At 52.6% G+C, this 21,250-nt stretch overlaps 1 protein-coding gene across 2 annotated transcripts; it reads right to left on the reverse strand.

Moving 5' to 3' along the window:
* Nucleotides 1–18: 18 nt before the first annotated feature.
* Nucleotides 19–20,074, reverse strand: ly75 (lymphocyte antigen 75). 2 transcript variants are annotated; one of them, XM_084667995.1, is made up of 35 exons: nucleotides 19,884–20,074; nucleotides 18,670–19,038; nucleotides 15,459–15,632; nucleotides 15,179–15,304; nucleotides 14,485–14,604; nucleotides 13,898–14,032; nucleotides 13,525–13,710; nucleotides 13,270–13,424; nucleotides 12,709–12,807; nucleotides 12,521–12,609; nucleotides 11,881–12,047; nucleotides 11,395–11,603; nucleotides 10,612–10,754; nucleotides 10,456–10,534; nucleotides 10,199–10,270; nucleotides 9,171–9,294; nucleotides 8,943–8,978; nucleotides 8,063–8,232; nucleotides 7,873–7,931; nucleotides 7,708–7,784; nucleotides 7,313–7,449; nucleotides 6,826–6,931; nucleotides 6,343–6,497; nucleotides 6,025–6,154; nucleotides 5,615–5,835; nucleotides 5,366–5,528; nucleotides 5,099–5,263; nucleotides 4,852–4,974; nucleotides 4,564–4,749; nucleotides 4,255–4,478; nucleotides 3,364–3,535; nucleotides 2,089–2,250; nucleotides 1,878–1,994; nucleotides 1,517–1,720; nucleotides 19–1,358 (listed from the first exon to the last, which is right to left on the reverse strand). In XM_084667995.1, exons 1-35 carry the CDS (start codon nucleotides 19,981–19,983, stop codon nucleotides 1,183–1,185), a joined length of 5,130 nt encoding a protein of 1,709 aa, XP_084524121.1. In that variant the 5' UTR covers nucleotides 19,984–20,074; the 3' UTR covers nucleotides 19–1,182. The 2 variants fall into 2 exon arrangements, with proteins under 2 accessions (XP_084524121.1, XP_084524120.1); XM_084667994.1 differs by having other exon boundaries at nucleotides 3,364–3,541.
* Nucleotides 20,075–21,250: the final 1,176 nt, after the last annotated feature.

The following is a 21,250-nucleotide window of genomic DNA, read 5'->3' on the forward strand; positions in this document are numbered from 1 at the left end:
ACCAAATGAAGACAGTGATTTTCAGTAAAAGACAAACCAGTTTATTGAAGAAAATGTCAGCAGAGTTGGATTTTCTAAAGTTCTTATTGAAGCATTTTGTGGGTTCACCTTATTGATATGATTTGGTTAAGAAGCAACGGAAAGACTGGTATGTCCAAAGCATCTTTGGTTTAAGTTTAGAAAACAAATTAATATCTACAAATCTACAGCCCTCTGACATGCTTGCGTGTAAAAAGGGCTATACAAATAAATTTGATTTGATTTACAAAGCCTTTTACAGCAGTTGAGGCAGTTTCAAGCCTCGTAGTACGCTTGGCTCAGGAAGCGAAATCCTAGTTTGCTCTTGAACAGAACTTGTGCATTAAGACGGCAGGAACTGCTTGTAAGGCGACATTTATAGGAACACAACCTTTCTTTTTAAAGTGCATCATTATCAGTAGCTTTAGTGCAAAGGACAGAAAAGAGGCAGTCTAGCTCAAACCCAACAAAAGGTTATAAATCAACCGGATCCTTCTAGAGCTACGCTTCATTCATCGGTTCAGCCGTTATATCGGAAGATTGGATGTCCGCAGCATTTGCTGAGGAAGGGTTAACTTGGCACTCCGGAAAAATAAACGCGCCCGAATGACATGACTTTCTACAGTAATATTCCAATCCACATCACTAAACATTTACAGTGGTCAATATTTACATGAGTGACCGTATCAACCATATCTTCACCTGACGTACCACTAAGACTTTCACTCAAATCAAATTGTATAAGAATTATTCACAGACCAGCAGATGAGGGAAACAATCACTATTTGAAAGTGCAATGCAGATACTTTTCTGCAAGAATTATTCATTAAAACTAGTTTGAAAAATTGTAGCCAACCTTTCTAAAAACGTACAAAAGCAATAAACAAGTTAAATCAGACGATCCAGTGCTTAGGGAAAATATTAACAGCCAAGAAGCCATTTCAATCCTATGACGACTTGTTCCACAGACACTGAAAAGACCAGCTTCCTCATTAAAATTCATATTTAAAACAACTGCACTCGGATCACACAATCCTGTCAATATTTACAACTTAAAAAACCCTTCCTGGTCTGTCTACCTGTGTGTGTGTGGGGGTCAAGGAAATAAATAACTTTCTGTCGCCAAAGCTGCACTGTCATGTTTGGGGTTAGTGTGAGACAGCATCATTCGTCTTCGTTGATGATGCTGGTCGTGTCGGCTTCATCAAAGTTCCTCTTGTACCGGACGGTGGAAGAGAAGCGAGTGCGGTTCTTCTTGTACATGATGAAGGCAACAGCAGCCAAGAGACTGAGCAGGAGGATGATGAAGAAGCCCAGAGCCACCGGCAACCCTCTCGACCCTGCGCAGAGAGAGAGACAGAGAGGGGGAGGGAGACACACACACACAGAGAGAATCAGCTAGGGTGTTCTCTCTTAGAAAAGATGACCTGAGATTAACCTCACGTGAAATCAGTCAGCCTTGATGTGTCTTGTAGTGATATATGTTGGCTCCTCTCACGTGTGCTGGTCTTGCAGACGAGGCGGCTGAGGCTGTCCTTGCAGCTGACCGTGGTCCAGGAACCTGCGTCCGCAGACACCATGACCACACAGGGGGGCCCCACGCCCCGCCCAGACCCCCAGACGCCTGGCCCAGACCACTGCCCAACCGGCCCGAAGTTGGAGAAGCTCACAGTGGATCCGTCCATCCAGGACACTGGCTGTCCTGGAAGAGAGACAGGAGAAGAGCAAGTACAGCAGGAGGTCAAAGAGCAGGTGAAGGGTTGTAACTGGGTTTCATTGGTCACAGTCAACGAACGCTCTGTATGTGGGCCAGGGTCAGTGTCAGAGGTCAGCCCCTGACCCAAGGTCAGTGTGCGTACCCTCCGTGTCCAGGTCCAGACCCAGCCAGGCACGGCTGGTGATGAGGGGGTTGTTCTCCATGTAGTCCCTCACAAAGTCATTCTCCTCCTTGGTCTTGATGGTCAGCACCTGGGCACCTAAGGACCAATGACAGACGAGCATCTCGTCATCGTTGTCCAATCAGAAGCGACAGCAGGGACAGGTGATGAGGGGAGAGGGGAGGAGGCGTACCCAGACCCAGACAGATGTCCTTGGCCTGCTCCATGCTGTAGACGGAGTAGTTGTAGAAGGTCATGTCGAAGGCGTAGCAGTGGTCCTGGAACTCCACCCACCTCGCCGGGCCATGGCTCTCTGGACAGTTGGTGGTCATCGGGGACAACTGCTGGGTGGCTCCTAGCAACCCCGCCACGATGAGAAAGACACCGTTTTTAAAATGGTATTAAGTGTTAGTGTCGGTTGAGTCTGGTTGGTGAGGGAGATGTGTGGAGGGAGGGTGTAGAGGCTGTGTGAGGGAGGGTGTAGAGGCTGTGTGAGGGAGGGTGTAGAGGCTGTGTGAGGGAGGGTGTAGAGGCTGTGTGAGGGAGGGTGTGAGGGAGGGTGTAGAGGCTGTGTGAGGGAGGGTGTAGAGGCTGTGTGAGGGAGGGTGTAGAGGCTGTGTGAGGGAAGGTGTAGAGGCTGTGTGAGGGAGGGTGTAGAGGCTGTGTGAGGGAGGGTGTAGAGGCTGTGTGAGGGAGGGTGTAGAGGCTGTGTGAGGGAGGGTGTAGAGGCTGTGTGAGGGAGGGTGTAGAGGCTGTGTGAGGGAGGGTGTAGAGGCTGTGTGAGGGAGGGTGTAGAGGCTGTGTGAGGGAGGGTGTAGAGGCTGTGTGAGGGAGGGTGTAGAGGCTGTGTGAGGGAGGGTGTAGAGGCTGTGTGAGGGAGGGTGTAGAGGCTGTGTGAGGGAGGGTGTAGAGGCTGTGTGAGGGAGGGTGTAGAGGCTGTGTGAGGGAGGGTGTAGAGGCTGTGTGAGGGAGGGTGTAGAGGCTGTGTGAGGGAGGGTGTAGAGGCTGTGTGAGGGAGGGTGTAGAGGCTGTGTGAGGGAGGGTGTAGAGGCTGTGTGAGGGAGGGTGTAGAGGCTGTGTGAGGGAGGGTGTAGAGGCTGTGTGAGGGAGGGTGTAGAGGCTGTGTGAGGGAGGGTGTAGAGGCTGTGTGAGGGAGGGTGTAGAGGCTGTGTGAGGGAGGGTGTAGAGGCTGTGTGAGGGAGGGTGTAGAGGCTGTGTGAGGGAGGGTGTAGAGGCTGTGTGAGGGAGGGTGTAGAGGCTGTGTGAGGGAGGGTGTAGAGGCTGTGTGTGGGAGGGTGTAGAGGCTGTGTGAGGGAGGGTGTAGAGGCTGTGTGAGGGAGGGTGTAGAGGCTGTGTGAGGGAGGGTGTAGAGGCTGTGTGAGGGAGGGTGTAGAGGCTGTGTGAGGGAGGGTGTAGAGGCTGTGTGACAGTGAGCAGGAGAGGGGTGTGAGGCTGTGTGTGGTCTCACTCTGAAAGGGGGTGGAGAAGGTGGTGTTGTAGCAGATGGCTCCGTCCACCATGGCGTGGCAGTTCTTTCTCTCCCAGGCCCCGGAGGGCGTCACCAACACGCAGCCCTGGAGACCCCGGCTCAGACGCTGGTAGTCGTTCTTTGTCCCGTCAGACCACTCGTACACAGAGCCCTGCGCCTGCACACACAGCATAGTGTCAGCCCTCACAGCATAGTGTCAGCCCCTACAGCATGCTGTCAGCCCCTACAGCATGCTGTCAGCCCCTACAGCATGCTGTCAGCCCTCACAGCATGCTGTCAGCCCCTACAGCATGCTGTCAGCCCTCACAGCATGCTGTCAGCCCTCACAGCATGCTGTCAGCCCCTTCAGCATGCTGTCAGCCCTCACAGCATGCTGTCAGCCCCTACAGCATGCTGTCAGCCCTCACAGCATGCTGTCAGCCCTCACAGCATGCTGTCAGCCCCTTCAGCATGCTGTCAGCCCTCACAGCATGCTGTCAGCCCCTACAGCATGCTGTCAGCCCTCACAGCATGCTGTCAGCCCCTACAGCATGCTGTCAGCCCTCACAGCATGCTGTCAGCCCTCACAGCATGCTGTCAGCCCCTTCAGCATGCTGTCAGCCCTCACAGCATGCTGTCAGCCCCTACAGCATGCTGTCAGCCCTCACAGCATGCTGTCAGCCCTCACAGCATGCTGACAGCACCTACAGCATGCTGTCAGCCCCTACAGCATGCTGTCAGCCCCTACAGCATGCTATCAGCCCCTACAACATGCTGGCACTTCATAGTCATAGAGGGTTTACAAATGAAAGCATATTATATATTTATTATTATGTTACACTAAGGCAGTGTTGACGGTTTGATATCAAAGTGTAATATTATTCTTCTCACGTCCTGACTGGACAGGCCGATCCAGAGCGGGAAGCCGTCTCTCCTGGCGATGAGCTGTACGTGCGCATCGTTCTGGGCGTCGTGCACGCTCGCCAGGTGCCCCCCCCGGGCGCTGCACGCCCCCAGAGCCTCGAACCAGCTCAGCCTGCTGCGCACCACCGAGTAGCTCAGGTTACCGTAGCGCTCGTACGCACGGGACGACTGGATGTAGTCCGCTTTGGAGTCTGGAGGGGAGAGGTGATGTGGAAGGAGAGGTCAGTATCTGTTGACTACAGTGTTGTGTGTGTTGGGGGGGGGGGGGCTGCGTACCGTTGTCTAGTTTGCAGGCCACGATGCTCCTCTGTTTGAGGGTGTTGAAGAGGCGAGCGTTGGTGAACACATCCCACTCGCCGTCTGTGTTGAGGGCGGCCAGGAAGTCTGTCTGCACCGAGGGGCGGCCGTCACGCCAGTTAGAGAACTGCACGTTAGTGCCGTCATACCACTTCATCTGCTGGTCTGGGGACAGACAAGGTCATACAAGGTCACACGCTGGCTACACACACACACACACACACACACCCTCAACCACTCTCCAACACACACACACACCCCACTCACCGGCGTGGTCTGCGAACAGCCCCAGCCAGACAAACTGAACCAGGTTACTGAAGGGCAGCAGCTGCTGCTGAATGAACTCGTTCTCCTCGGCAGTCCTGATAGTCAGAATGTCAGCGCCTGCATCTGCAGACGCCCGCGTGTGAGAGAGAGAAGGACAGAGAGTGTTAGAGGAATGGATTTCTATAGTTCTAAAACGTTATATAAATAACGACCAGAGGTCAGTGCCCTCCCTCCCTCCCTCCCTCACCTAAGTTCTTGCAGGTGTTTTGAATCTGTCCTTTGTCAAACTCGTCCCATCTGGATGAGCTCAGTTGGAAAGTGTAACAGTTCTTCTTAAAGGGGATCCAGTTGGGCCCGCCGATCTTGTGAGGACATTTCACAGCTCTGTCCTCCGGCGCTGAAATGGACTCGTCTGAAATGGAAGGGTTGGAAAGGAAGTTTCTCTCTTACAAGAGTCAGTAAACCCGTAGGTCACAGAGAGACATGTCCTGACTGGATCCAGGGGGGGTCTTACTGTTGGGGATGTGGCAGACGGCTCCAGCCAGCACTTCATTGCAGGGCGTGGCCCTCCAGAAGCCCTGCACGTCCAGGGAGACGCAGTCACCGCTGGTGGGCTCCGACGACCAGCGGCTGAACAAGGTGTGGCTGTGGTCCGTCCACCGGTAGTGCACCCCATCCTGGAGGAGCACGGCGACACGGTCATCAACAACAACAACAACAACAACAACAACAGCACTAACTCTAACTGGTGTGGAGAACGTACGTCTTGGCTGGAGAGGCCGAGCCACATGGGGCTGCGGGCTCGGCTCACTCTCACGCTGAGGACAGCCTGCTGGAGGGCGTCGGCCACGCTGGCCAGGGACATGCCCGCTTTCTGACACGCCTCCAACGCCTCGAACCAGGTGAGGTTCTGGTGCAGCAGCTGGAAGGTGTGCTGCTTCACCTGGAAAGGCTCCGTGGACATGCTGGGAGCCTCAGGCTCGTCTGGGAACGCGGCGGCAAAGAAAAACTGATTTTTAGTTTTGTGTGTTACTTGTCTTTTGCTATCTCCATGTAAGTGTTTGTTGCTAGCTGTGTTTGTGTAATAAGCATGTGTGCAGTGTGTGTCTACCTTGTGTGTGTATTGAGTACCTGCATAGTGTGTGTGTGTGTGCCCGCGTTGTGTGTGTGTACCTGCGTAGTACTGGCAGAAGGACAGAGTCTTCTCGTCAGAGCAGGAGGTGTAGTCCCAGGTGCCCAGGATGGAAGAGTGGGGGTCACTGGGGACGAACACGCAGAGGTCCAGGCTGTCTGGGTCCAGGGTCTAAACACACACACACACACACACACAACAACAACACAGATAGACAGGGTGCAGCTCAGTGGTTAGAGCATTCAACTGCAGATCAAGAGCTTGCAGGCTCAAATCCACGCTTTTGACTAAGGTGTCTGCTAAATGAATATGTGATGTCACAGAGGTCTCCGTGGGGATGGCAGGGAAGGAGAACTTGCATTGACGACCATGGGTCGGAGGAGGCCATGAAGCAGGGGGTTAAAGTTGAGGAAGGACACGGCTGTGTTGTCCACCCACTCCGGCTCTGAGTGCCTCAGCTTCAGCCCGATCCAGGAGGCCTGGGGCTCCGCAGGGAGCAGCGTGGTGACAAAGTCTAGCGGTGACACACACACACACACACACACTTTGTCAACAATCGTTGGAACCCAGTTCTAAGCTCACCCAGCAGGATGCAGCTGTGAAGATGTTTGTTGCCCTCAGTCTTTGCTTATTGTAATATTGGCGTTGAGATGTTATTCTTGTTTGCGATGTGCCTCGTAATAATACAGAATGTTCCTTGACTCTGATTGTCGTACTGTCAGAACTACGCTCTTCTGATCCTTGATCTTCTGTTCTGCTTTTCTACACAGACTATTTGTACTTTGCTTAGGATAACAGCGTGTGCCTGATGAAGGCGGCGCTGGCAAAGGTTCAGGACCCACCCTGTTCCACCTGGTCAGAGACGGACAGCAGGGTTCCTGCCAGGGACTGACACAACTCGTTAGCTTGTTTGAACGTGACGTCTTTGGGCTTGACCACCTGGTAGCACTGGAGAGACACAACGACACATTACATAACGACGCCTGTCTTTTATCGTGTTGTTATACCCGTCTCAAATCATAACTCACTGAGTGTGTGTGTGTGTGTGTACAGTTTATACTACACACTATGTGTGTGTGTGTGTGTACAGTTTATACTACACACTGTGTGTGTGTGTGTGTGTACAGTTTATACTACACACTGTGTGTGTGTGTGTGTGTGTACAGTTTATACTACACACTATGTGTGTGTGTGTGTGTGTACAGTGTATACTACACTGTGTGTGTGTGTGTATGTGTGTACAGTGTATACTACACTGTGTGTGTGTGTGTACAGTTTATACTACACACAGTGTGTGTGCGTCCTGGTAGAGGTCAGCCATTGACCAACCTTGTCTCTGAAGGCGATTGAATCGTTCCTGCAGGGCATCCCCCAGGGGTGGGGCTGAAGAGGGTTCCTCTCCACCAGTGTGCTGTTGTGTCTCTCACACACAAATGGCAGGTGGGTCCCACAACTACGCTCATAGTCTGGTTTGGAAGAAAAGTGTGTGCGTGTTTCAGAGTGTGTGTGTGTTTCAGAGTGTGTGTGTGTTTCAGAGTGTGTGTGTGAATAAGTGTGTGTGTAACAGAGGGAGATGTCAGTAAAACACCACATGAATGATCAGACAAGCTCTGAGGGTCACTTATATCCAGACATCATGCTTCACAACGCCCCAGTCTGAGGTGTGAGCAGGTGAGAGCTGTACAGCCTCTACCTCTGGACAGGAAGCAGGAAGTGATGCGTACCTGGGAAGATACTGCCCAGTCTGAAGGAAGTACACCGGCCAAGGAAGTTGTGGTGGAAGTGTCTCATCTGGTTGAAACTGAGCAGACCTGTACATGAGCCATGAGATCCTGGCTGTGTATGTGGAGCGTGTGTATATGTGTGTGTACTATGTGTGTGTAACTTACGTCATAGGGAAATAACTTCCTGGATCCCTCAGATCAACCCACCAACTAGTATCTGGCACCTGCTCAGTGATGTCACAAGACACAACAGTAAAGGCAAGGACAACTACCCACAAACACACAAACTTCCACTTGTGTCCACACACACACACACACACACACACGCATGCAGCCACAGTCGTGCCGTGCTCACCTTGGGCAGGTTAGTGTTGATGAGCCTGGCTGAGTCGAAGGTGCGGGGCGAGGCCAGGCGGCTCCCGCTGGAGGAGCAGAACAGGCTGGCCTCCTCGTACGGCAGCACGGGCTCCGACACCAGCCAGAACTCTGCCCCGTCCATGAAGAAGGACGTCTGGTGATGGCCGTCTGACACACACACACACACACAATCACGTTCCTGTGCTCTGGACATTTTTACTTGTATGCACACGAATGTGGCATGTATGTTCCCGGAGAGTATTGACCCCTGTGCTGAAGTGAGTGCTGGGTGGTGTCTGGGTGGTGTCTGGGTGCTGTGTGGGTGGTGTGTGGGTGCTGTGTGGTGTCTGGGTGGTGTTGGGTGGTGTGTGGTGTCTGGGTGCTGTGTGGTGTGTGGGTGGTGTCTGGGTGGTGTCTGGGTGCTGGGTGGTGTCTGGGTGGTGTCTGGGTGGTGTCTGGGTGGTGTCTGGGTGGTGTCTGGGTGCTGTGTGGTGTGTGGGTGGGTGTAGGTGTTGGTTGGGGTGTGGGCTGTAGGTGTTGGTTGGGTGGTGTCTGGGTGGTGTCTGGGTGCTGTGTGGTGTGTGGGTGGGTGTAGGTGTTGGTTGGGGTGTGGGCTGTAGGTGTTGGTTGGGTGGTGTCTGGGTGGTGTCTGGGTGGGCTGTAGGTGTTGGTTGGGGTGTGGGCTGTAGGTGTTGGTTGGGTGGTGTCTGGGTGGTGTGTGGTGTGTGGGTGGGTGTAGGTGTTGGTTGGGGTGTGGGCTGTAGGTGTTGGTTGGGTGGTGTGTGGGTGGGCTGTAGGTGTTGGTTGGGGTGTGGGCTGTAGGTGTTGGTTGGGTGGTGTCTGGGTGGTGTGTGGGTGGTGTTGGTTGGGGTTCTCACCAGGGTTGTACCACTCTGGGGTTAGGGGAGTCCTTCCTGTTGAGACATAACCAATCACACCATGACCTGAGATCATCCAGTGACCTCTGACCCTTGCTCCTATGACCCCAGGTCGTCAGGGGTCATCAGAGGCACACACAGGTGCTCGCAGAGACACACACACACACACACAAGCACAGATCGACACACACACACACACACACACAGTGTATTTGTGTGTAATTTCACCTCTGGGTATCTGACAGACCCACTCCATCTTGGCGTCACAGTGGAAGGGGGAGGCAGAGAAGGGCTTGGGAGGGGGGTCTCGAAGCAGGAAGAGGAACAGGCTCCGGAACGTTCCTCTCGTCGTCTGTCGAGGGGGAACAGACAAAAGTCACCTCCAGATGAACTGTGGGGTCCACTGATGGTGGACGATAACAAACGGGGGCTGGACGATAACAAACGGGGGCTGGACGATAACAAACGGAGGCTGGACGATAACAAACGGGGGCTGGACGATAACAAACGGAGGCTGGACGATAACAAACGGAGGCTGGACGATAACAAACGGGGGCTGGACGATAACAAACGGAGGCTGGACGATAACAAACGGGGGCTGGACGATAACAAACGGGGGCTGGACGATAACAAACGGGGGCTGGACGATAACAAACGGGGGCTGGACGATAACAAACGGGGGCTGGACGATAACAAACGGAGGCTGGACGATAACAAACGGGGGCTGGACGATAACAAACGGAGGCTGGACGATAACAAACGGGGGCTGGACGATAACAAACGGGGGCTGGACGATAACAAACGGGGGCTGGACGATAACAAACGGGGGCTGGACGATAACAAACGGGGGCTGGTGTGTTATTCACAAATATCCTCACTTTATATAATAGGTGACCTGAATTCAGATCAGCAGTTTTCAGACTTACAATAGTCTCTCTATACGGACCTCTCTTTCTCCCCCTCCCTCTCTCCTCGCTCAACTCAACACACTCTTCATGTTAACAGCACTGAGCAAACAGACTACATAATGTCATAGAAAGATGTAATGAAGTTAGAACCGGATGAGCCGACAGAGGAGACAGAGAGCTGGGTCAGTCTGGGTCACATCTATCAAACACGCCACACCCTCCACCCAGGGTCAGTCTGGGTCACATCTATCAAACACGCCACACCCTCCACCCAGGGTCAGTCTGGGTCACATCTATCAAACACGCCACACCCTCCACCCAGGGTCAGTCTGGGTCCATCACACCCACCTTGAAAGCAGCACAGTTGCGGTCGTACTCGTCATCATGGTGGAAGTCCTGGTGTAACACGTCCATGGAGACCTACCAGGAGAGACACCAGGAGAGAGGAGGAGAGAGACCAGGAGAGAGGAGGAGAGACCAGGAGAGAGGGCGGAGGTCAGACTGTAGCCAGTAGACAGCTCGACAGCTATCAAAGACAAGACTTCTTTGTGCTCCAGGGAGGAGGTGTGTGTGTGTGTGTGCGTGCGCTCCAGGCAGGGTTGTACCGGCCGGCCGTCGCTCCACGTCCAGGCAGGGTCAGCAGGGTCTCTCCGGTTCAGCCCCACCCAGAAGAAACGGTCGTTACTGCAACAGGAAGCAACATGCCCTGGTCAGGGAGGTTCTGACGGACCTCATGAGGTTATCCGTGTGCGTGTGCGTACCTAATGGTGTCCCTCATGACAGAGTGCAGAGCAGACATCTCCAGGGGGTGAGTGAAGCTAGGGAGGTGAGCCCCCAGACCCTCACAAAACCTCTCAGCCTCCTCCCACGACCTCTTCCTCCCCAGCCTCTCCTCGTGGAACACCTGACACACACACACACACACTTTAATGAAGGTATACACACCCCTGAATATCTTGAACAGGCAGGTAGACAGACCCACCAACACACACCCAGCGCTTGACATTAGCATTTTGGCTCCCCAGCCACTGTGGCTAGTGGTTACTTGTCACTCAGCAATTTCACTAGCCACAATTTTGTTGTTGGGAAAGTTTTATTTGATTAAAGTTGACTATGTTTTTTTACAATGTACTTGAAGAACTAGATTTACAATCCTTTCAAATGTAACCCAAAATCAAGACAACATCAAATGTATGTGTTGCCAAATCTTCAGCTCTTTTAAGTGTGTAAAGCTCCTTTGGTATGAAAATATGCAACCGATTAAGACAAAGACAAAAAGAGTAGCTAGCTCATTGCATATAATGGGGTGTAAAGATGTATTGAAAATATACGAACTAAACAGATTTTTTTTTTTTCCCAGTTAAATTTGTAAAGTTATTTTGTTTTAAGAAGACTACAATAACCAATCTTAAAGCGAGAGATTCGTAGAACTCCACCTGCCAAAGTGGCTAGTACGATGGACTGCTTTACCACAGCCGAATTCTACCCACATTTGGCGGGTGGGCGGGTGCCAATGTAATGCCCTGCACACACCCCAGCCTCACCTTGTAGCAGTAGGATATCCCTTCTTTGGAGACCCAGCTGTCTGGGCAGGGCAGCAAGGGCGAGGGGGGCGTGGGGGCCGGGGGCGGCGTGGGGGCCGGGGGGCCCACGTGTGTCCTGCAGATGGAGGAGGCCCTGAACGTACCACAGTTCCTCACCTCCCACCTGCCCAGTTGGGCTGATGACATCACCACACAGCTCCCCACAGTGGCTGCGACACACACAACAAGTTTGCTTTTCTATCCTCAATGGGCCCGACCATTCAAAAGTGTGTTAGCTCTAACCCCTCACCCTTGATGTAATTATAATCCTAACACTAACTGTAAAACTGTTAAAAGCATTTGAAGTCAGGGGGTCCAGCTAAAAGGCTGGTCAAGTCTCTCACGTCTCACTACACTAGTGACAACATTTGGTCTCCACAAGGGTAGCTAAACAAGACCACGACCACCATCCATACATCATCACCAAGCCCCACACCAAACACTCACTGTCAGGCTGGTTCCAGCCCCAGTTGGCGTAGCTGAGAGGCTGAGCGGGCTGGGAGGGGCTGGTCCACAGGAACTCCCCGGTGTTGTTGACGTCCTGCAGGCTGATCCAGAAGAAGAGGCTCGGCTCCGTGTCCCTCAGCAGCCTGCTGACGAACGCCTGCTCATACCTGCCACACCCACGCAGGAACCAGGAACACACAGTGAGACACTGAGAGATAAAGACAGTGAGAAACAGATGAGAGAGAGAGAGAGAGAGAGAGAGAGAGAGAGAGAGAGAGACTAGGAGAGAGAGAGAGAGAGAGAGAGAGAGAGAGACTAGGAGAGAGAGAGAGAGAGAGAGAGAGAGAGAGAGAGAGAGAGAGAGAGAGAGACTAGGAGAGAGAGAGAGAGAGAGACTAGGAGAGAGAGAGAGACTAGGAGAGAGAGACTAGGAGAGAGAGAGAGAGAGAGACTAGGAGAGAGAGACTAGGAGAGAGAGAGAGAGAGAGAGAGAGAGAGAGAGAGAGAGAGAGAGAGAGAGAGAGAGAGAGAGAGACTAGGAGAGAGACTAGGAGAGAGACTAGGAGAGAGACTAGGAGAGAGACTAGGAGAGAGAGAGGGAGAGAGAGAGAGAGAGAGCGAGAGAGATGTAGTCCTGTACCTGTTCCCGATGCTGAGGTCACAGCGCTCCTCGAAGGCGACCTGTTTGAGGTCCACTTTGTAGCAGGAACTTCCATGTCTCTGCCACCCCTAGTACAGAGATGACAACGTCAGAGCCCTGCACTGGGCTGTGTGTGTGTGTGTTGGGATGAGGGTGTGTGTGTGTAAGGACGAGGGGGGAGTCCTCACAGGGGGGCATCCTGAGGCGGGGGTGCACGGCTCCTGCCCGTGCCGCTGGCAAAGGAAGGGCAGCTTGCGGTCACAGTGTTCCACCCTCCAACCATGAGACTGGAGAACACCATGACAGAGACAGAGAGAGAGACACTCAGGTGGCAATACAAGACTGGACATGCTTGCTAACACACACACCCCTTCCCTCTCTCCCTCCCTCCCTCCCTACTCCCTCCCCCCCCCCTCCCCCTCCCCTCCCCCCTCCCTCCCTCCCCCCCCCCCCCCCCCCCCCTCCCTCCCTCCCTCCCTCCCTCCCTCCCTCCCCCCCCCCTCCCTCCCTCCCCCCCCCCCTCTCCCCCTCCCTCCCTCCCTCCCCTCCCCCCCCCCCCCTCCCTCCCTCCCTCCCCCCTCCCTCCCTCCCCACTCTCTCCCTCCCTCCCCACTCCCCCCCCCTCCCTCCCTCCCCCTCCCTCCCTCCCTCCCCCTCCCTCCCTCCCTCCCCCTCCCTCCCTCCCTCCCTCCCTCCCTCCCTCCCTCCCTCCCCCCCCTCCCTCCCCTCCCTCCCTCCCTCCCTCGTACCTCTCCTGAGTAGCAGACACAGCTGGTGTTAGGGGAGGGCTGTCTGGGCTGTCTGGGACCCCAGTGTGTGAACATGACAGGGGACCCGTCAGTCCAGCTGAACACAGCAGGGTCCTCACTGGCCTTCAGACCTATCCACACGTCCTCACCCCCACCTAGGACACACACACACACACTGTCACTACACACACACACACAGTCAGTACTCACACACTCGTACAGCTCTTGAACAGAGGTGTGTGTAGTCAGGGTTACCTGTGTGGAAGTGTGTGTGTATCATCTCCAGGCTGTCCATGCTGTGCAGGCTGCTGAGGTTTCCCCCCAGGGCCACACAGAGCTCCTGGGCTTGGCTGAAGCTGGACGCCTCCCTCCCCAGCTGGAAGCAGCTGCTTCCCCAGGGCAGCCAGCCCTCCTCACACACACACGACACCTCAGCAGGGGCTGCAGGGACACCGCCAGCACAGGAACACAGGAGATACATACATGTTTCATTATACATGACATTATAGACACGTTATATATCCATGTGTTTCAATTGCTTTTTTGGGTCCATTTTAAACAGTGTTGTCTTCTCTTGTTATGGTGAACTATGTTAACAGCAAGGTGCGGGGGCTGGGGGAGGAGTTACCTGCAGTGGGAGGGAGGGGGAGGGTCTTCTTGCAGATGTAGGGTAGACGTTGTCCACATGCCTCCGCTTCAAAGTTGTGCTGAGAGTTCATCACCCCACAGTCCTGCTCCGTCAGAGAGGAGGAGGGGGGCATCCCTGTCACACACACACACACACACACACACACACACACACACACACACACACACACACACACACACACACACACACACACACACACACACACACACACACACACACACACACACACACTTCCTGTTCAGTGTCCGCTCTCACACTCACACCTAGCCAACAGCATGAACTGTAACCCTGGCCTCCAACCCTGGCCTCCAACCCTGGCCTCCAACCCTGGCCTCCAACCCTGGCCTCCAACCCTGGCCTCCAACCCTGGCCTCCAACCCTGGCCTCCAACCCTGGCCTCCAACCCTGGCCTCCAACCCTGGCCTCCAACCCTGGCCTCCAACCCTGGCCTCCAACCCTGGCCTCCAACCCTGGCCTCAGAACTCAGCACCAGGGAGAGGCTGGCAGACACCAGCCTCAACGTACTGGAACATACTGAGGCTAGCCTATCCTGCTGGTGTACTCACCTGTGTCCCAGCGCAGGTAGGAGAGGGGCGAGCCGTCAGACCACTGCCAACCCTGGGATGAGTGGAGCTGGTGCAGGCCCACCCACACCCTGTCAGGCATCTGGCTGTGCCCGCCGTCCGCTGCAAGACACACAGGGCAAAACCACACTGACTACATTGGTTTATTAAGTCAAGCGGGCCAGCACTGTCTGACCAAAAGCCTGAGATTCACTTGAAGAACATCCTTTATTACAATGTGAAAATTATTTGTAAAAGTTTATAATCCATTTGCTTAGATTCCGAAGCAGCCTTTTCACATTCTCTCTCCAAAATAATCTTTACAATGATAATAATAGCCATGGTAACAGTTATTTTCAATTGTGTGTGTCAACAAAATCAGCACAAGCACGCCTGGCAAGCTCCACAGCACCCTGTAACGCAAAACAAAAGACATCCTGTTGAGTTTGAGATCACAGAAAGAGAGAGAAAGAGAGATAGAAAGAGAGAAAGGAAAGAGAGAGAAAGTAGGTCTGTGGCATGACTGACTGTTAGAACACTGCTTCTGAAAATGAAAACCACAAAACAGTTGACAGTTGACTCTCTCAACACTCTCTCTCACTCTTTCTCTCAACACTCTCTCTCTCTCTACACTCTCTCTCTCTCTCTCTCTCTCTCTCCCCCCCCCCCCCCCCCCCCCAGGTGAGCAGATACTTACGGAGGGGGAAGGAGGCTCTGTCCAGGATGGTCATGCTGAGCAGGTCAGCCCCCTGGCTGCGACATGAGTCCAGCGCTTCCTGCCAGCTCACCGCCGCGCTGAACACAAAGTGGTAGCTTTGTGTGTCTGTGTTCGAGAGTGAGATTTAGCGTGTGTGAGAAAAAGATTTAGTTAGTGTGTGTGAGAGCTTAGCATTGGCTGTGTGTACATGAATGAGCCTGTATTAGATGGTGTGTGTGTGTGTATGTGTGTGTACAGAAAGACAACTGTCCAAACGTGCCAGGAAAGAGACAGACTCCCCACTTGCGGTCGAGGTCGTAGTTGGAGGAGGTGGAGCACCAGGGCTGGTCCTGGTCCTGGTCCTGGTCCAGACAGCCGTGTCTCCAGACCCCGGCGTACAGGAAGGGGAACACACATGGCGCGCCGGCAGAGTTCCCCTCGCTGGTGTGGATGACTGGAGGCAGAGAGACACACTGTTTAGAAACCAGCATCCACTAGAGAGCGGACAGCTGGGCCCCCTCACTAGAGCCCCCCACACTAGGGGACCCCCCACTCGATCCCCCCTCACCAGTAACCCCCCTCATTAGATCGTCCCTCACCAGTAACCCCCCTCATTAGATCCTCCCTCACCAGTAACCCCCCTCATTAGATCCTCCCTCACCAGTAACCCCCCTCATTAGATCCTCCCTCACCAGTAACCCCCCTCATTAGATCCTCCCTCACCAGTAACCCCCCTCATTAGATCCTCCCTCACCAGTAACCCCCCTCATTAGATCCTCCCTCACCAGTAACCCCCCTCATTAGATCCTCCCTCACCAGTAACCCCCCTCATTAGATCCTCCCTCACCAGTAACCCCCCTCATTAGATCCTCCCTCACCAGTAACCCCCCTCATTAGATCCTCCCTCACCAGTAACCCCCCTCATTAGATCCTCCCTCACCAGTAACCCCCCTCATTAGATCCTCCCTCACCAGTAACCCCCCTCATTAGATCGTCCCTCACCAGTAACCCCCCTCATTAGATCCTCCCTCACCAGTAACCCCCCTCATTAGATCCTCCCTCACCAGTAACCCCCCTCATTAGATCCTCCCTCACCAGTAACCCCCCTCATTAGATCCTCCCTCACCAGTAACCCCCCTCATTAGATCCTCCCTCACCAGTAACCCCCCTCATTAGATCCTCCCTCACCAGTAACCCCCCTCATTAGATCCTCCCTCACCAGTAACCCCCCTCATTAGATCCTCCCTCACCAGTAACCCCCCTCATTAGATCCTCCCTCACCAGTAACCCCCCTCATTAGATCCTCCCTCACCAGTAACCCCCCTCATTAGATCCTCCCTCACCAGTAACCCCCCTCATTAGATCCTCCCTCACCAGTAACCCCCCTCATTAGATCCTCCCTCACCAGTAACCCCCCTCATTAGATCCTCCCTCACCAGTAACCCCCCTCATTAGATCCTCCCTCACCAGTAACCCCCCTCATTAGATCCTCCCTCACCAGTAACCCCCCTCATTAGATCCTCCCTCACCAGTAACCCCCCTCATTAGATCCTCCCTCACCAGTAACCCCCCTCATTAGATCCTCCCTCACCAGTAACCCCCCTCATTAGATCCTCCCTCACCAGTAACCCCCCTCATTAGATCCTCCCTCACCAGTAACCCCCCTCATTAGATCCTCCCTCACCAGTAACCCCCCTCATTAGATCCTCCCTCACCAGTAACCCCCCTCATTAGATCCTCCCTCACCAGTAACCCCCCTCATTAGATCCTCCCTCACCAGTAACCCCCCTCATTAGATCCTCCCTCACCAGTAACCCCCCTCATTAGATCGTCCCTCACCAGTAACCCCCCTCATTAGATCCTCCCTCACCAGTAACCCCCCTCATTAGATCCTCCCTCACCAGTAACCCCCCTCATTAGATCCTCCCTCACCAGTAACCCCCCTCATTAGATCCTCCCTCACCAGTAACCCCCCTCATTAGATCCTCCCTCACCAGTAACCCCCCTCATTAGATCCTCCCTCACCAGTAACCCCCCTCATTAGATCCTCCCTCACCAGTAACCCCCCTCATTAGATCCTCCCTCACCAGTAACCCCCCTCATTAGATCCTCCCTCACCAGTAACCCCCCTCATTAGATCCTCCCTCACCAGTAACCCCCCTCATTAGATCCTCCCTCACCAGTAACCCCCCTCATTAGATCCTCCCTCACCAGTAACCCCCCTCATTAGATCCTCCCTCACCAGTAACCCCCCTCATTAGATCCTCCCTCACCAGTAACCCCCCTCATTAGATCCTCCCTCACCAGTAACCCCCCTCATTAGATCCTCCCTCACCAGTAACCCCCCTCATTAGATCCTCCCTCACCAGTAACCCCCCTCATTAGATCCTCCCTCACCAGTAACCCCCCTCATTAGATCCTCCCTCACCAGTAACCCCCCTCATTAGATCCTCCCTCACCAGTAACCCCCCTCATTAGATCCTCCCTCACCAGTAACCCCCCTCATTAGATCCTCCCTCACCAGTAACCCCCCTCATTAGATCCTCCCTCACCAGTAACCCCCCTCATTAGATCCTCCCTCACCAGTAACCCCCCTCATTAGATCCTCCCTCACCAGTAACCCCCCTCATTAGATCCTCCCTCACCAGTAACCCCCCTCATTAGATCCTCCCTCACCAGTAACCCCCCTCATTAGATCCTCCCTCACCAGTAACCCCCCTCATTAGATCCTCCCTCACCAGTAACCCCCCTCATTAGATCCTCCCTCACCAGTGGCCACCTCACTTGGGGACCCCCTCCCCCTGCACTAGTAGCCCCCCACACTACATTTACATTTAGTCATTTAGCAGACGCTCTTATCTAGACTAGAAGCCTCCTCACCAGAAAAACTAACTTCCTGAACACCTGGAGGAGCTGCAGTCATTAGAAATGACATTTGTTCCTTCATGGATTTGGCCATCACACTCATAATATTCTTCTGTTTCTTCGAGTCATTCTAAAGTCACAGTGCTCAGTCACGATAGAAACAGACAGTCGGATTGCTTTCGGTGTGTCCAGCAACATGGAGATCAGAACACAGATGAAACAGGCGGTAGCATTTAGAGACTATGCCAAGACTACATGTGAAACTGAAAGGGTTTATTAGGTGTTGAGTCATTCTGGCATTGGCATGGCAGTTGGGGAACAATAAAGGTACAATGTCACGTGACGTGGAGGTATTCCCCTCATGTTGCAAGAGAGTCACATGATGGCAAAACCTACTTCTTGGCTAAATCTTATTGGCTGGCTAGATCAATTTAATTAAAAAATATATATAATATCTTGATCGATATTCATGTAAGTGTTCATGTAACTTCAAGTGTACCTTTAAAGAATAAGTAAAACAAGGTAACAGGTGGAATTCACACAGAAAAGCAACTGTAGAGCTGTTTACAAACAAGCCGTCTGAAGAGGATATAATTCGAGAGAGAGAGAGGGAGACAGAGACCTACCGCGGTACGGACGCTGGCAGATGCTGTCCTGAGACCCGCCCCTCATCCAGACATCGTCCAACTCTCGCCGGGCCTGGACGCTACTCCCGGCCGCCACCAGCGATATCTGGTATTGGGTGTACACGGCTCCCCCGCGGCAGAACCATCCCAGCAAGTTGTCTCCCGTGGAGTTGCAGGGGTACAGGCCCAGCGTCTTGGAGCGCACCTCCACGCCCAGGCAGCGGGTCGAGTTTAGGTGGAACAGCTGATGTGACGACCCCCACTTCCACTTGGCCTTTGCGTCGCACGCCCCTAGAGCCAACCTCAAGCCCTGCGGCAACATGCACTGCCCGGTGCCGTTGTACTCGATGGTGAAGATGTCGCCTTCAGCTGGGGGGGAGGGGGCAGTGGGACAGGGTTCAGTATCAAATAGGATTTTCAGGTTATTGTATTTTTTCTGTTCTGTGGGGCGGATGCTTGGAGTTGCTAACTAGTTTTGCGGCCAGCTAGACGACCCAAAATAATACCGGTAGGACATGCTTAGGCTATGAAATAATGCGCTTATGCAAAACATATAAAACAAACCAACCTTATAAAGACAGAACGAAATAACATGAAACAAAAACAATAACACGTAGGCAACACTGTTCTACGACTAGTAGAATTGTTCCTTTATTCACTGAATAAGGGAACTTCAGTGTACAATCAACAACTTTGCTTCAGGTTTACTGAAGCAAAGTAGTATTACAAAAACAAATGCATCTGGTGATCGTTTGTAACTTGAGCATTAGAAACAGAGCTATTACGCAGTGACTCGCACATTTCTGGTTGTGATGACTTCAACCCGCCCTAGTCAGGCTGGCCAACCGCCTCTGCGCATTCCTTTCTTTCAAAACAAAGTTTGATGTGACGATCGTCTTGGGTTAATTTAGGTCAGTCATGCAGAGAAATTAAATAAACAACAGAATTTACGGCTACACTTGTTGTCCCACGTGCAATTCCGCGGACTATAGCCTACATTCAGGACTCAAACGTTATCTTAGCTTACTTCCTGCTTTTCCAAACTGAACAAAGGATTGGGCTCCTTTTCGACATGCGTTGAATATGCACTGACCATTTCTGCTATCACGAGTAGGCTACAACAGTCTTCCTTGAGGTATTGAATATGCGTAGTTTCGCCGACTTGTATGCTTCAATACTATCAGGGCACAGCAATGGAAAGCACCTCAACTTACCAAAACTTCCAGCTAATGCGCAACATCCAAACCAAATAGTTTGCGCCCAGACAAGTAGAAATAAATATAGGCACACCGTTCCTTTAAATCTTTTCTCCATGATTATAGCACAATTCCTCTGTTTCGACTCATGTGTCGGCCGGCTTCTAGTTGTGCATTATCAGATATGCCTGACTGTGTGAGCTTTTAGTTTCACGTTCAGAAGTGACAGCTGCTATATTTACCCCCGCCCCGTCCCGCTCCCGCGTGGTGTTTGACGCTGAAGACAACGGCTACGTGATTGGCCAACAGTTACGCCTCTCAACCGTAGCTTCCTCAGAGCTTGTCTAAGGAGAGCCTGTCCACTCCCTGTAAGCAGTGGCGGTTCTAGACTAATTTTACTGGGGGGTCAGGGGGGGGGGGCAGTGTTTAATCAGGGGGGCACATTAAAAACGGAAACAAATGATATATAAACATTAAATACTTTAATTTTGCTTTACATTAAAATCATACAAACGGCTCTGGCTCTCCCTCTTTAAGCTTCTCAACTCTCTCAATACCTTGATATGTTTCTCAAACTTTTTTTATGATGTTTCTGATAGGGAGGTTTCTGAAAAAGGCAGGCCGGAAGGAGTCACGACAACGGAAAGGAGTTTGATTCTTTGGTTTATTTGTCGAGTACCTGGATCAAACAATCAGTTCAAGACAAACTGATGGCATAAGTGACAAACATCTCTCTTCAGAGAGCTTAAATACAGTTGCTGGACCTGTTCAGATATAGAATGCACCGAATTGCTTCCTTAACGGGTCTTCAGTGGTCAGTACACTGATACACCAGAGCATACTAGCAGGTGAACGGGTCGTTAATCACTTAAGCTCTGTTTTGTGCATAATTTGCCTCACAGTCTCACACTAACTGTCTGGGCTGTGTGCTTTATTCTGCTCGGAGAGAATGTCGCTGCATGACCTTTGACCTCACAGATACTTAGGCTACACATGTACACAGAAAATCTGCATTTCAGTTTCTCTAACTTTTTTTATAAAAAAGGCTGCAATGTCCCTTCCTCGGTTCATGATGACTACTAGAAGAAGAAAAACGTGTAAAAAAAAAAGCTCAGGGGGGCCACAGGGGGGGCCAGGGACATTTGTGCAGGGGCACTGGCCCCTGTAGGCCCCCGTGTAGAAACGCCCCTGCCTGTAAGCCCCATTGTACCGAATTTTGTTGAGTTCCACTGGGGGTGATCGCGGTCGAGTGCAAAATGAATAGGAGTCTATGGAGCTAAATGGCTAAATTTGTATCTTTCGCCTGATTGTGTTGAGAAATCTCAGATTTGATTGTAGTTTTTGCATGTTCAACATGGATTGTAGGTCGAAAGTTGAATGAACGA

The sequence above is a fragment of the Hypomesus nipponensis genome, chromosome 12, assembly GCF_054491055.1.
Source record: "Hypomesus nipponensis isolate SF chromosome 12, ASM5449105v1, whole genome shotgun sequence".
In the NCBI taxonomy this organism is placed as follows: Eukaryota; Metazoa; Chordata; class Actinopteri; order Osmeriformes; family Osmeridae; genus Hypomesus; species Hypomesus nipponensis.

What these genes read in the sequence shown, in the direction of transcription:
- ly75 (XM_084667994.1), bottom strand. Translation starts at nt 19,983, where the DNA reads ATGGAGAAAAGATTTAAAGGAACGGTGTGCCTATATTTATTTCTACTT. An exon ending in GACCTCAGCATCGGGAACAG is followed by an intron (nt 12,048 to 12,520) that starts GTACAGGACTAC and finishes TGGGTGTGGCAG; the next exon opens with GTATGAGCAGGCGTTCGTCA. An exon ending in GGAAGTTATTTCCCTATGAC is followed by an intron (nt 7,785 to 7,872) that starts GTAAGTTACACA and finishes AGGTCTGCTCAG; the next exon opens with TTTCAACCAGATGAGACACT.